The 16,098-nt window shown below is 37.2% G+C and overlaps 1 protein-coding gene across 1 annotated transcript in view; it reads left to right on the forward strand.

Moving 5' to 3' along the window:
* Nucleotides 1–1,509: 1,509 nt before the first annotated feature.
* The window catches only part of LOC149209842 (pyruvate dehydrogenase E1 component subunit beta-like), a 31,866-nt gene continuing 17,277 nt past the window's right edge, over nt 1,510–16,098 (forward strand). Inside the window, exons 1-3 of the mRNA XM_089396520.1 lie at nt 1,510–1,848; nt 4,915–5,015; nt 13,614–13,657. Of these exons, the coding sequence (XP_089252646.1) occupies nt 1,743–1,848; nt 4,915–5,015; nt 13,614–13,657 (251 nt within the window). The 5' untranslated portion in view covers nt 1,510–1,742. The remainder of the gene's footprint in view (nt 1,849–4,914; nt 5,016–13,613; nt 13,658–16,098) is intronic.

Below are 16,098 nucleotides of genomic sequence, written 5' to 3' on the forward strand. Positions count from 1 at the left end.
CTTGGAATCGTTGTTCTCTGACTTATAAGTATTAAAAACAATTATATTTAAATTTTTAGTTAACTAAAAAATTGTGGATAAAGATTGATTTATGATGGTTATTCTCTAAGTATTAAAAATAATAAGGAACACATTTTTTCTATTTAAAATTTTTCAGTTTCATGGTTATCTTGGAATAGTTCTCTGACTTATAAGCATTATATAGCATTATTTTGTCAATCATATTTTTTTCTTTTTCTCTGGTAATAAAGCTAAAATATACTTAAAACATTATTTTGCATTTCAACCAAAATTTCATGGTTATCTTGGAATCGTTTTCTGACTTATAAGTATTATATAGCATTATTTCGTCAATCATATTTTTTTCTTTTTCTCTTGGAATAAAGCTAAAATATACTTAAAAACATTATTTAAATTTAACAATTTACATTTTCACCAAAATAAATAATAAATTGTAAAATTTTTTTTATGATCACCAAAAAAACTTATATATAATTCTATAACAATCCATATATACAAGAAAAACCTAGCTAATATTAAATGTAAGAGCACACAAATCTTTTTATACAACATCACACAAAACTTATATTTACTTTTACAATAATTTATGTATATACTCAAAATATATTATTATTTTTCAAACGAAATTAAGTTTTTTTTTCATGTTTCATTTAGAATGATAATTTTTTTTAATCTTTAGAAATGAATAATAAATTTTAATTATTAGAATTTGTTTTCAAAAATAATTAACCATTAAATTCTGGTGTTTAAAATAAAAACTAAAATAAAATTTAAATCAATTTTTTATCCCAACTTAATTATTAAAAAATTAAAATAAAATTAAAATTAATTTTTTTCCCTTAATTCAATTATCAAAAGAACCATTCGGCCTGGAGTATGCCGTAAAACTGCTTCTGCTTGGCTAAGAGCTCGTCTTCCTCGGACGTAAGGAAACAGGTTAACGGCCCAAGACCCAGAGGCATCTGGCAGGAGTGAGAGCCTGCTCCCGATTACGGACCACCAGCAGGGTTATGCCAGGTGGCGTGGTTTTCCTATTTAACAGTGATGAGTCAAACCCAGCATTCGCGGATAGCAGCCAGAGATGGCTGTCCTCACTGTTGGTTTGACACCTGAGTTGATAGGTTTTACCACCTTCGGAAAAAAAAAAAAAAAAAAAATTATCAAAAGAACCATCATCACTAAAACCTATCCACACAATTACAATTATTCAAAGATATGAAGTTCCAATTCTAAAAAAATCCCATCAATCTTTAATCAACAAAAATAATTTTACTTCATATTAAAACATACCATAATGAAATATTGAGTTCACACTGGTGGATGGCTAGTTTTGCGGGTGGATGACCCGTTTTTGAGTTCACATTGGTGGAGGGCCAGTTTTTGCCGGTGGATGACCAGTTTTTGAGTTCACACTGGTGAAATGAACATTTGATCGTTATGGGAGAGAAGCCCTTTCTACCCGAGCTCACTCAACATAACCAATTTTGAAAAATCTAAAAAGTTAATGAAGGCGTCACAAACAACGTCGTTGTTGCATGTGCACACTTAAAACAAATACAAATGGCCAGTGGGGAGAAACACAGTAGGAAATCCATATATACAGATATTATGTACAAAGGGTTTGCTTTGCTATAATTACAGCTGCAATTGCTCCGTTACAAGGCAGTTGCATTAGTTCCCACTTCGAAATTTGTGAGTTTCACTCTGCAAAATTATCTCAAATGGCAAGCTCAGCCATGGCCCAAGGGTTTGGAGGGTTTACAGCCCTAATGCCTTCTTTTTCTTCCTCTAACAGATTGCAGCTGGGCTTCTCCAAGCATCCATCAGGTAAGGACAAGCTTTATTTTAAGCGAATTTTTGGGGAAATTCAATTCTCAGTAAATGCCTCTGTCCTTTTTTTTGCTTTTCACTGAAATCCCCATTAAGTCTGTAAACGCTAGTTGCTTTATTCTCAGAATCTCAACTGGGGTTTTAGTATCTATATCAGAGTTTCTGAAGGATCTGTATCAATTCTGTTGGAGGAAGGTTGATTTAACCAATATAATGTGTTGACTTTCACAAGCTGTTGAGTTAGGGGAAGTTTCAGCAGGCACTGACAGATTCTATGCGGTGGATCTGTGATTTTTGATGTTGCGATGGGCATGCCAGGGGTAATAAAGCCATTTTTTGACATGTTAAGTTGAAATCGAGTAACGGGTTAAACCTTGATGATTGAAGATTAGCAAGGGGTCAGTGTGGACCTTCCAGGCCGCAGTGAGAACGTGTGCGCCTTATAATCATTGAGTTATTCGAACCCTGAACCAGCTTCTGATGCAGAGCAGTCCTCGAAGATATCACAGAAAATAAAAATCTGCAGAGAAATTAAATTCTGGAAATACTTGTCTGTGACAGAGTGCACTTGGCACTCAACTGCGTCTTCTCTTATTCCCTTCGATGAATCTCTCCTATCAGCGCAGTGATCCAATCCTAAATGCGCTAGGCACAAATCTTTCCACTTTATTTCTGCACCTTCCAAAGGTAATAGATTACTTCGCCCTTTTCTAAATTCCTGGCGCCGGGGAAAGCGGAATTTTCACTTAACCAAAGAACATGATTTCCTTATTCATGCGAGGCTTCAGCACTTAATTACAAGAATTTCGCTTTTATACTATTAAATATTACTCCCTTCTGGATTTAAGTAAGCGCAAGACCTCAATTCTTTTATAAATCAACTGCAGATCCCTATAATGTGCAAATACGTGCAAGACATACCTTAACTGTAGAGTTCAAGCTATGGTTCCAGCTCTGTATTTTCCAGCCACGCAAGTCAACACTCTACTCTGCGCACTGTAGTTGTTTCTGTAGATCCTACCAACAATCACTCAAACCGCACAGAAATTCGTTTCAGAATGGCAACAGAAAACTCTTATGTGTACACACAGGAAAAGCCGTGGTTCTTGCTTTTCCTTGCCACGGATCTAATAATTTATTTCATATCCAAAGATTACATTGAGATCAAGTTCGATCCCCAAAACAGGATAGTTCATAACAGAATATTAATTGCATAACAAATCATACGAATTAGCTAGCTAGATGACAATTTTAATTAAAAACTAATCCTAACAGATTCCTAGGAAGGAACCAACTCCTCCATAAAAATTAGTGACCTCTTGGTCAAATTGAAATGACTTTTACATGCCCCTGCATCAGCTTCAAAAAAAATTCCTGTAGAATACAGTAGTACGCACAAAAACACGCTTGTCTGGATCTGTGTTTGGATTTTGTGCTTTAAATAACGTAGATTATAAGGTTGATTTTCAGTTACGTTAGCCATAGCGATTTCCTGCTATGCTCTAGGATTCTGCTTAGGATTCTGGTAAGGTCTCCTCGAGTCAACTCTTTGTATGTGTGTAATACTGCACAGAGAGAAAAAAATTTAACAGATGTAAACACAGGGTTGACTCTTTCTATGTTAACCTAGAACAGATCCATCTTAACCCCAGATCATTAATGGGTATCAGATTTCTCCAATTTCAATGTCTTTGCAACCACAACTGTTTAAAGACTATTTAGCCACATCAAGTTGGTGCAAAAACACTGTGATTGATATCTTAAAAAATTTAATACCTCTTGGTGCATTATTGTACCGAGAGAAGCAAGGTGCAGTTTACAGCTGATTATTAAAGATATTGTATTGCCCGTCCTATGCCCATAAAGTTGATGTTAGTATATGTAGGTCCAATATAAAATAAAGCACACCAGCTTAGATCCATCTTACTTTGGGTTCATTTAAGCACTTAGAGATTTGCAGTTCAATTTTGTTTTTATCCCTTTTGGTGCTTAATAGATCTGTAGTTAAAGATAAATCAAATCTATGCTACTTTACCTGGAGGAAAAGAAATCTCTACTGGTAGGTGTTACTACCCACAGGGTTTGATGCTGTGTTGTCTGTACACAGATAACAATATTTTTTACGAGGACTTGCCAGGATCAGTCCTTGGGGGTTCCACTCCAAGTTAAGTAGAAGTGTTGCGTGCACAAAATCTGACAACAAAGGCCATCAGTGTAGTTTCCGTCAAGGGCCTGGAGACTACAAGGCAGTTCACAGCTGCAGAAAATCTAAATTCAATGGTTCCGGTGGTTATGCTAGGCATCCAGCGTATTTTTTTAATTGCAATTTCCATAAGAGGCTATTGGACTTATAATTTTATTGTTTTCAACCAGTGAAAGTGATCCTCGCTAACGTAGCAGTTGTTTAATCCAGTTGTAATTTGCTAACCTCTGTCAGAAACTATGGAATCACTTAATTACATAGCTACTACCAGACTCTTCCCAATCTGAGTTGGTTTTCAGGTTTGACTTTACTGTTCGAGGAAACTGAACCTAGTAGCTCTTCTGAGTTGAATTTGGCCCTCAGTCATACTTGCAATCTGAATTTAGATGTCTAACTCGAGCCAGTCTAACACCCTTAGTTTTTAATGAGGCGAATTGATTTGGTGATTTTGAGTCACGAATTTCACATAAAGAAGCCCTCATTTTGCTTGTTTTTCTGTTCCAATTTTACAATAGACAACCAGTAGGCTTGTACATTTTCCAGAATCTATGGTGTTTTGTAGTATGCGGTATCTATGTACTTTCAGTTGAATTATTATTGAAATTTGCGTCATACTGTAATAGTTCATATTAATGAAAAAGTACCATTTTCGCTGAAATTTAGTGTATTACTGTATTTTAATGTTATTGTAATTTCCTGATGCAAATTGTGAGTTTTGTGCAATGTTATTTTAATTTCCTGATGCAAATTGCGAGTTTTGCACAAGTTCGAGTCAATTCTTACTCTTCAGCCTTGCTGATTCATTGTTCAAGTGAGTTGGTTCCTTTGCTTGATTCTCTACCTTTTTATTGGTATTCCAGAATGGAAGAGGAGTTCCATTATGATCAGATTGGATGCTTCGTTTTCTCAATATTCAAATTCAAGGAAACGAGCTTCGAAATTGGTTACCAGTGCTGTGGTGGTGAGATTTCCAAACCGGGCTTCATCTCATTGTTGTTTCTATAGCAGGATAAATGCAGGCATACAATATACTTCTATTTAAAAACAAGATATTGAACTGTTTTTAATGCAATGAAATGAGTCCTGGAATTCATTTTTACATAGAAACGTGTTTTTGAACTGTTTGAGAAGCAATGGAATGATCTCTTTGATGGGTTTAAGCTGAAATCTGCCTAGGGGCAAGACTGATTTTCTAGGACAAGCTTCCATTCCAGTTGAGTTTGGCTTAAAAATTGGTGGGAATATTGCTAGATGTTTATTTTGTAGCCGATATTTGGATGTATCATATTTCATTAAAAAATCCACAGCCATAAGTTTTTCTGCAGTATTTGATGCCCAAAATATGCTTATTTTCATGTAATGTTGCTGGTTTGCAACGGCTTTCATCCATTGAAAATTTACAACATTCAATCTGTTTGTTGACATTGTGTGATACCATCTTTCTCCTTTTAGCTCTTTATTCCTTGCATAAGTGTAGCCTTTATTTGTTGGTGATATATAGTGGGCAATTTGTTCTTGCCGTTATCTGACGACCGAAATTTTCCAGAACGTGAGAGGAATTGAGGCCAAACTGCAGTCTCCCATTTCATCTCAGTGGTAGATTTCAATCTCTATTGTAACTTCCCCAAAACTACACCAACTGTCTGCAGAGCATGCATGCGCATTCATTGCACCTCTCCTTATCTACCGGGTCGACCTCTCTCTGGTTGAGCAAGTTTTCTTCCTTTATTCCTTTGGAAGAACGAGTGCCTTCCTTTACATTGTGTAGGCTACACTCAAAAAGTCTCCACCTATTGACTGTTGTAGTGTACCTGCAGAGCATGCATGCGCATTCATTGCACCTCTCCTTATCTACCGTGTCAAGCTTTCTCTGGTTGAGCAGGTTTTCTTCCTTTATTCCTTTGGAAGAACGAGTACCTTCCTTTACATTGTGTAGGCTACACTCAAAAAGTCTCCACCTATTGACTGATAGTTGTAGTGCATTTGTCAGATCAATCATCTACTTGAGAACTTTAACCCATTCCTGCACCTACTCATACATATGAGGCCACCTCTTTGATGAGCGTAAATGTTCCTCCCCATTATGAAAAACAACTGTGACTGATTATTGCAAATACAATGACATATGCTGGGGACCAGGTCACTATTATCTTATTTTCTTTGTTTCTGTATAGATTTTTAGTTTCCCTCAATGAATGATTATCCTTTTGCAAGTATTGGGCTTTTTGTTCATTTTCTTCTTTAAGGGCCAGTTTTCAATTGTTTTTCGAATGTGAAGGGCAAAATATGTGTTTTACATCTTGACGGACGTAACCGTTACAACACATATTATCAATTACTTGTTTTTCTATCATGTATGAACTAGCTGGTACTTTGGTTGGTGTTATGTAATGGGAAATTTTCCTGTTTCTAGTGACCAGTGTCCAGATATTTTACTGGCATAATTGGGAATTTAAGCATCTTTCTATAGTTGCTTTAAAGAACAATTTGTTGTTGTAACAATATGATAGGCAAGATATCCCTTTACTCTTGAGTCTTGACTGACATTATGATTTTTTTTATCGATGAAAAAACTGTATATTTGATATCTCAAGGAGAAATAAAAAAAAACATGCCATTGTGCCTTGGCACCTCAGAGGATCTGATCACTCTACTGCATCCGAAACCTATCTAAAGAGAGTATGTTATGATAGTCTTCCAGTTAGACCTTGGCCTTCTGTCAGGCATAAAATACCTGTAACACCCTTTAAAGTTCATTAAGGTCTGAAAATACAGTCCACTTCAAAGGTCTAGGCTTGCTTTTCCATTTTATAAAATATCATAACAAAAATGCAAATTTTTCTTTTAAATAAAAAATGACAAAACAGCCTTCTTTCCATCAACTTCATCTAAATATAAAGATTTGGCCTCTTCAGGAAGAGAACGCCTTTCATCAATTTCAGATAACACCCATAGGCATTCTTGTAGAGTTAGGGCTTCTGTTGAAAGCTTATCAGCTTTCTCATTAAGCTCTCTATATTCATGCTGAAAGAAGATCTCTTCGAACTTGTTCCTCACCTCAATTTTTTCCATGATTGTGGGGCAAGCAGTAAGCTGTAACCAGATTTGAGGCCCCCATGATCTGAACAGCCCATCCAGAGGTCCTCCCTTATTTTCACTTTGTTATCTCATCCTATTTTCCATACCAACCACTTTCCAACCGATAGAAGAGCATTCATTAATGCCTTCTGAACTACAGAAGCCCCTCCATGGCTCTTTTCTTATTTTCTGATCTAGTGCTTCAAAGGTCCAGGAGCTATATATTTTGCCATCATCACCTTCCCCACAATCCTTCATTATGCATCAATATCCACATACTCTTTGCAGCTAGAGCCTGCCCAAACAGATGGATATTTTTACTGCCCAACCCTCCAGCTTCTTTTGGCAATGCTAATTATTATTGTTTCCCTCTTGCCCAGAGGAATACCTTCTTTCACTCTTCCCTGTTCACAAAAAACTTAAACACTTATTTCTAATCTTTTCCAACATTTATTTATGAGCTAAGGATAACCAATAGACTTGGATTCCTTCCAATATTGGTTTCACTAGTGGCAACCTTCATGACCTATGGCACCAGTTTTTCACTCTTCCTTCAATTTTCTCATAGAATTAAAGCCAATCTCTTAACCTGTAATGATTAGGTTTTAGATAGAAACCCAAGTATATTAGGCCCTGGTGAAAGGGGATTGATTGGAAAGATAAAATCTGCTGAGGCCCTCTTTCTATATCGTCTTCAAGTCCATTAAACACAAAACAGTGGACTTGTGGACATTAACCTCCATCCCTGTCGAGCTACTAGACAGCTCCAGAATTTCCTTAAATTTTAGTGCTTCTCTTACTAGGCCTGTACGAAATAGTATGACCTCATCTACAAATAATAAGTGGGTTAAAATTACTTGGTTCCCATATACCTTTAACAAACCCTCTCTCTTACAGGCTTTTATCATCCTACTTAGCCCTTCACCAACCAGTAAAAAAAGGAAAGGAGCCATGGGAGACCCTTGCCTTAGCCCCATTGTAGCGTAGGAGAATCTTGAAAGTGGCCATTTATGAATACTGCAAAACTTGCTTATGATAGAGACTCATTCAGTTCAATACTTGGATTTTCATTTCTATCTGAATAATCAGTTGTCTCAGATACAACTGATTGACTTCATTATAAGTCTTTTCCAGGTCCAATTTCATCACCATTTCTGGGATCTTTTTAATGTTTACTGAATGCAATCCTTCTCGGGCTGTTCCCATTGCATCATGAATTTGTCTATTATGCAAAAAACCAAATTGTTCTTCTGATATAAATTCTGAAAAGACACCTTTTAGTTTGTTGGTTAGTATCTTTTCAATATATTATACATAGAGTTACACAGTGAAATGGGCCTATAATCATCATAAGTTCCAAGGTTATTTTTCTTGGGATTTAGGCTGTAAAAGCAGTATCCAGAGCCCCCATTATCTTCCCTGATGTTCTTGGCTCTTCAATAACCCCCGGCAGTTCATCTTCCAAGAAATTGTAAAACCCCAAGTAAAATTCTACATTACATACATCTGGATCTGGACTCTTTGCTTTCTTAAATGGCTGTAGGACTGCTTTAAGCTTCTCTTTTTTTACCTCAGCGTTCAAATCTTCATTTTGCTGTTTATCAATAAATCTAGGGTAAGAGAGTTATGACCTTTAGGATTTTCTGCAATGTTAGTTCCTGTAGGGTTTTGAAATAGTGCTCTGAAATGATTTACTCGTTTCTCAGCAATTTCCCTTTTAAAACTTTTGCTCCTTATCTTCCAATTTGTTTTATATTTATTCTTTCTACATTTGGCATGGTTTTGATTTTTTTGTATTTTCTCCCCCTTCTGCCAACTATATAGCCTGATTCTTGAGTTTCCGTTGTGCTTCTTCATGTTCCAACAACTGCCCCTTTACCTCTTCTAGTCTTTTCAGATTTGTCTTTTCTTCCTCACTGAATAATCCTTCTTTGTTCTTTTTATACAAAAGTTTAATTTGGTCCTCCGTATCTAGTAGAGTGTTTTTTTGCTTTTTGGGCTTTATCCTAGATTAGGGTAAAATCTTTCCTAGTTTTGGATGACCATGCTCATGAACCCTTCTTCCTCCAGCCATGTACAATTAAATTTGAAGGGCCTTGGAGGCTATTGATCTTCTTTCTCCATTTGCAATAATATGTTTAAATGATCTGAAACCCTCCTTCCCCCAACCCATGAATTTAATCTGTTTGTCTCCTCCAAAATCATCTTTGCCACTAAAAATCTGTCTGATCTCTTTGACACCCCGTCCCTTGCACTTTTGAAGTTCCTCTAGGTTGGTACTAATTCTGGAGGTTCCACGTCACATGATCCTAGGTACCCCAGACATCTAAGTGAAAAATTCAGCCAATGGAACTTGTCTAGCTTATTGCCCCCAGATTTCCTTGCCATTATTTTCAAATTCAAATCACCTCCTATAATCACACTGTCCTTTCTGATTATTCCTTTCATTTTAAAGTTTTCCCAAAGGACTTTCCTATCTCCATAGGGACCATACAGAATTGTAATGGAAAATTATTTTCCGAGTTCTTTAGCTTTTATGTCAATCTGGATACTTGTAGGGAGCAATGCTGATTTAATGAGTTCCATACAGTCTTTCCAGCTAGATACAATACCCCTTGTCCTCCCCTTTGAATTTACTAAACCAAAATTCCATTCTCTGAGGACTGAGGATAAGGTAGTTACAATGTTCTATCCTCTTCACATAGTTATCAGCACTATGTTCAACTTATATTTGGAAAAACACTCTTGAGGGCTAGCTTCTTATGAGCAGTCCCTAACCCTCTCACATTTAAGGAAAAAATTATCATTGCATCACCCTCTTAGAGGCACTTCCTGCTCCGAGGGTCTTTCTAATGGTCTTCTGTCTGCCTCCCTTTATTTCTCTTTTCATTTTCTTCGTAGATAGTGATAGAAAGGATTTGCTACCCATTGTTGATGGTTGCTTGGGACAATAGCTAGTCCTCTTGTTGTCCCCTACTGGGAGATTTCCTTTCTAGGTTTGAGATCATATGTAGGAGTATTGCTTCCTTCATATTCTGTGGGATTGTCCTCTTCACCTCTAATTGAATTGCTAGCTTGGGGTACTTATGCTAGCTTGAGAGTCAGAGACTCCATTCTACCCTAACTATAGCCATAGGGGGGTTTCTTAGTCCTAGGAAATGACTAGGATCTTGTATGTGGACTATTTCTCCCTTATCCCTTCCCAAACAGGGTTCCAAGTTAGGGTCTTCTTTCAAGATACAATTCTCTAAAGTAACTGACTTCAAAATAGGCTTAGGGTTTGAATTAGGAGACATAGATGTCATACCTTTTTCTAGTGATGCACTTGCTTTGCCATCCTTGATTTCTATGGTCTCCATCATCTGCTCATATTTGCCAGTCTCCATGTTTCTAGCCTTCTCTTTTCCTTTCTCACTCAAGATCTGTTTGTGCCAGCTCTAGGTTGTTTGAGGTTCTCATTGACTCTGAGCAGAGTCATAGATGTCATACCTTTTTCTAGTGATGCACTTGCTTTTCCATCCTTGATTTCTATGGTCTCCATCATCTGCTCATATTTGCTAGTCTCCATATTTCTAGCCTTCTCTTTTCCTTTCTCACTCAAGATCTGTTTGTGCCAGCTCTAGGTTGGTTGAGGTTCTCATCGACTCTGAGCAGAGATTGACCACCATATACTGAGATTTGATAGGATTTGCCAGATGTGTCACCTTTAGGAGTCAGAGACAGAGTGACACCTCATTTTTAGGTGCCTCGTATACTACGATATTAGAGGGCACTACCATTGCCTCTTTATAGAGTCAGGAGGATCCCTCTTTACCTTCTTCCAGTATCATAACTAGAGATGCCTAGCCCTCTTCATCAAGGAGATATTTAGGTACAGATCTCAGATCCTACATACCTTGCCTCACTCGGGGACGATTTGGACAATCACATCATACTTTTAGGTTGATTTGGTTGATCGGAGCAACAAGCGACGAGTTGAGTTATAGAGTATTTCAAGTAGTATAACAATGAGACCTCAAGTCTCCCCGCAGTCCCCCCTTTGGTAGGCCAACCAGTGTCCTTGAGACTATTGTGGGGGTGCGGAAAAACACATCAGTCTCTAGCAAGGTGCCCCCCGATGGACTCCTCCCTTGCCCTGATGGATCAACCATAAACTTATCCAGAGCTTCTTTCCTTCGACCTCAAATGCGAGGAATATCCCTCGCTCCTACACGCCCCCTTAAAATCATGCAGCCAGACGCCTGTTTGGACCTAGAGGACTCCGATAGCGAGCAAGTGCCACAGTCGCCCCCTTTGTTGTCAGCGATTAGATTCAGGCATTCTTGACATCATCGACCTCCAACCTTGGACTTATTCACTTAGTCTTCTACATCATTGGGGCCTTTGATTCGGGGTTATATACATGTTTACGAGGCTGTCTTATTGTTGTCTCTTTCTTTACTTCATTTTATCCTAGATTTAGCTTTGGCATTTTCTAGGAGTTGTGTTTGCACTCCCACATTGTACTCGTACTGGACGTATCCTTTTGTCCCATTAAGCTACTTTTGTGGTCATTCGTTGGACATTAGTTAAATTATTTTATCTTATTTGGACCCCTTGATTGGAATCTTCCAGCAGTCAACAACCTAGATAAAATTCCAATTTCCCCAAGTTCTCTCCAACTCCTCCAGTGGACATTTGCATATATTGATCTTGACTAGAATCTTGATTACCCTTCTATTCACTTTGGGATGAAAATCCCTAGGTCTATAACCGTTACTATTCCATCTCCTAAGGCCTTCAACACTTCTTTTTTCCATAATTCCATTGGCAACCCAGGTAGCTTTACCCAAACTGGTTGTAAGGGCATTGCTTCCCTTCTAGGATTGAACCAGTGCTCCACCTTTTTAGTTTTTAGAAACAAAGCCTCCCAATACCATTTGTGGGATATGACTATGTTTTTGCTCTAAACTCAAATGATATCTAAGATTCTAACCCCTAACTAATATATGGAACCGTTGGCAAATATAGGACTCTTTAACAGTTGTTTGCTCATAAAATGTCTAACTAGGGCCCTTTCCATTGTGATTTTTATGTCCTCCATACCCACGCCCTTACAAAGAACAATCTTGACCTTTCTTTCTTCATTCTCCAAAACTTCTTGTGCTTTTTGCCCCTTCACCATTTTGAGTTGCAACAATACCCTTTTTTCTGGGGTTTTTTTCTTTTGGTGACTAGTGGAATCGACAAATGGGGTGGTCTTTTTCTTACGTGACAGAAGGTTGATTCCATCTGCTACCACTATAACCACTAGGTTTATCACACTTGCTGCTAACGTGGAAACAGGTTAGTAGGGGTTTGAACCAAGGACCTCATATTCTTAACATAACATGCTTTGCCAAGTGATCTACACCTTGGGTGCTATCTTTCTTTGTAGGGTTATCAATAGCCCCACTAGGCAATTCCTCGAAGGATAGAAAACCAAATCCTTGCCCTAGATTGTTCTTTTGTACAAATGTCTGGCCCTCCCAACCTCTTTGAGATTTCATGTAATTTTGGAAAGATCTCTCCTCAAACTGTGATTCCTGCATCTCTAACTTGAGCCTTTGCCCTTTACATCTGCCTTGAATCCTTGATAGACACACCTCACTGCTGAATTGTTACTCATCCTTCTTGTGTTAGACTGAGACATGTCATACAATGTAACAAACCATAGTTTGGTTTTGATCTTTCAATCCCTCACTGCTCTCCCCAACCTTTAAAGGTTCTAAAGATCCGGACGGGGCTAAGACTTCCTCTAGATCTTCTTTGATTTCATTGTTGTAGGCTCACTACCCTTTTTAAATCTCTATCAACTCATTCCTTGTGCTAAATATTGGGTCGAGAATGACCTCTTCTCCATCTTTCGGAAAGTCCACTAGCTCTTCCATCCTCCCTCCCTGAGATCACCTTCAATCCTTCAAGTTCAAGAATATCATTCTAATCTGTTAGAATGTACATCAGAGATTATAATTCTGAAGGGGAGACACTTTTAATGTCAAAATCTCGAGAAGGATTGTGACATAGGTCATGTCTCATAAAACTTCTATAAAAAATCTTTGGAACATCTAGCCCACCGTCAAGCACCGAAGTGAGAGTGTGATTATTGCTACCTTGCTAGCACCAGTTGGTTCACAAGGGGCAAACATGTCAGAAATGGACTTTGAACCTGGATGGGGATGCTAATAACTTCTCTTAACTACCCAAGATAGACCCAACTGATAAATTACTGACATTCTGCTATCCATGAATTTGTATTGAGAAATCTATGTCCACTCAGAATTGGATGCTTTTTCAAAGAGTGTGCTGGGTTTGCTCATTGAAAATTTTTAAAATTTTTAATGACCATATTTATCATGCAGATTTATTTTGCTTTAAACTTTTGCAACTTTCCCATGACAGATATTATTATTGACTTTTCTGACTATAGGAGCCCTTTATTTCTTTCTTTTGAATTTCCCAGGTGAAGGATGAGACTGCTACAAGTCCTGCAACATCAAAGACTGGGTAAGCAACAATCCTTTTTTATCTTATTACTCAAAGGAATGATTTTGTCATTTTGTATTGTTTAACTAGGCTCAATATTGAAGAAGAAACACACAATTTGCACAATGTAAAAGGCTGCAAAATTAGGAAAACTAGCAAGTTTTTTATGTGATTAGTTTAAATTGAGCAGATGCCTTGTAATGCCTAATATAACACCTACAATTCTTTAATGGAACCATATAGATCACAAGTATAACCGATACTTTATACATGATACATTCTTGGAATTAACAGTCTGTTGTACATTATTTGCAAGGTAAAAGTTCAGTGGCCGTGGCTTTCTGTTATGCACCGATAGAATCCCCATTCTCAGATGGATCACTTTAACTCATTAACAATCATTTCTAAATTCATTAACAATCTTCTTGTTTCAGTCTCAATTCCCTTCTATCTGATATACAGTAAAGGAACAGCAGTCACTTTAGTAAATTTCTCATAATTTTTAATAGCAAATCAAGTCTGCGTCACATTACTAACGTGTCATCTGTAATGCACAACCATGTTGTCTTCTGAGCAAAGCTAATTTTATATCGTATTTCTTGTCCAAACAGTATGTAACTGAAAGCATTCAATTCATTAGATATTTTTGTCCACATATATAGTGTGCATTCTCTCCCCAGACATCTGGGAATAGTTCATGTATATATTGTGCACTCTTTCTCTGCACATCCAGGATTATCTCTCATAGGCTTGCTCTGGTGCTCAGGAAAAAATGTGGTTACCCCTTTCATCAAATAATCGAAAATAAGCCAACTCATAGTGGAAGAAGTCATTATTTCTTGGAACCATGCAATGAAGAAAATCCTAGTGGTTGTGGATGGTATTTTCTGAGATGGCAATGCACAAACCTGGAATAGAAATGTTCCAGAATCCAGCCAGCTGATTAGTGATTCAAGCTCACAACACTGATCAACTGGACACATAAAGCCAAAGTGGGTTTAAACTTTATATCCTGTCACATGGCTCCTGTTCCATCAGTTTTCGTTAGAGTGGCAGCAAGCCGAATGGCTTATAATATACCCTCCACTTCATGTATCAATGAGTGAGACACAAAGTTCACGGGCTAAATTATGACAAGGAGAAGTGCCATGTAACTCTTGTTACCTCCATGTACTTTCATAGCGAAACATAAATCTGAAGATTGATGTTGAAGTGGGCATACCAGACTACCAAATTGTTGGAGTATAATGCTTTGTTACAATTCGATGTAATAAAGTCATGGTTATATGGGTGACTAATATTCAAGACTCATTATGATTGACATTAAGCCTATAGATGCCAATGAGAAAAGCAGTCAGGTCATTTGGGTGTGCATTGTACAACTACTTATCTAAATAAAAGAGAATCAATGTCAATGTATACAATGACTCCATTGTATTAAACACATATTTTACATGAGTTTGTTTCTTTTTTCTTTTTCTTCTTTCTTGTGTGCTCCAAAATTCAACAGGGTTTTAGAGTGATATGGAAGTGTGTGAGCTTTGTAAACTTCAGAGTCCAGAAGATCCACATTCCATGAGTGAAGACTAATATTGAAGTTCATGAGTGTATTTAGAGAATCAATGTCAATGTATACAATGACTCCATTGTATTAAACACATATTTTACATGAGTTTGTTTCTATTTTCTTTTTCTTCTTTCTTGTGTGCTCCAAAATTCAACAGGGTTTTAGAGTGATATGGAAGTGTGTGAGCTTTGTAAACTTCAGAGTCCAGAAGATCCACATTCCATGAGTGAAGACTAATATTGAAGTTCATGAGTGAAATGTATTGTTGCAATTTGTGGGCCAAGTTCGCATATAAATGTATTGGTAAAATCAAATTTATAGAAAGCAAAGTTTTCAAATTACTAAGTTTTGAACTTTGAGAATGATTCGATTTTAAAATATCCATATAAATATATAGAGAGGAAATTGAGTTATGTTTTATGAGAGACCATTTGATGCTGTTTTTCATCACACCATTTATTTTTGTGTTGAAACTTATTTTGCATATTCATGCAGATTTGATGAGATGGTGAGGAAAAGGTGAAAAATTGAGGTTGAATAAGGGCAGGTCAATCACATGGAGGAGCAGAGTAGTCCACACAATGTTTGACATTGAAATTAAAGCACAAAGGTTTTTGGTCATTGAGAGGAGGGAGCAACTTGTTGACCAATAGAGACTAGTAATATACATGTAGGGTGATGGGTGCAGTGATGTCAAAATAAAGCCAATTGACAAGAAGAAATTTATCGCCCTAGACATTCATATAGTGAAGACGAATTGAGGAATTCAAACTATACGCAAATGAAATTCTTGAATCCACATGCGATTTGGAATGCGAGTAGAGTCAGAGGTAGTCATGACCGAGACATAGAACTCTATACTGGACTTGTACCTAATTCATACATGCCAATGCAA

This window comes from Pinus tabuliformis, chromosome 1_2, assembly GCF_031772625.1.
Source record: "Pinus tabuliformis cultivar Carrire ecotype Pingquan chromosome 1_2, CPIR1, whole genome shotgun sequence".
Classification (NCBI taxonomy): Eukaryota; Viridiplantae; Streptophyta; class Pinopsida; order Pinales; family Pinaceae; genus Pinus; species Pinus tabuliformis.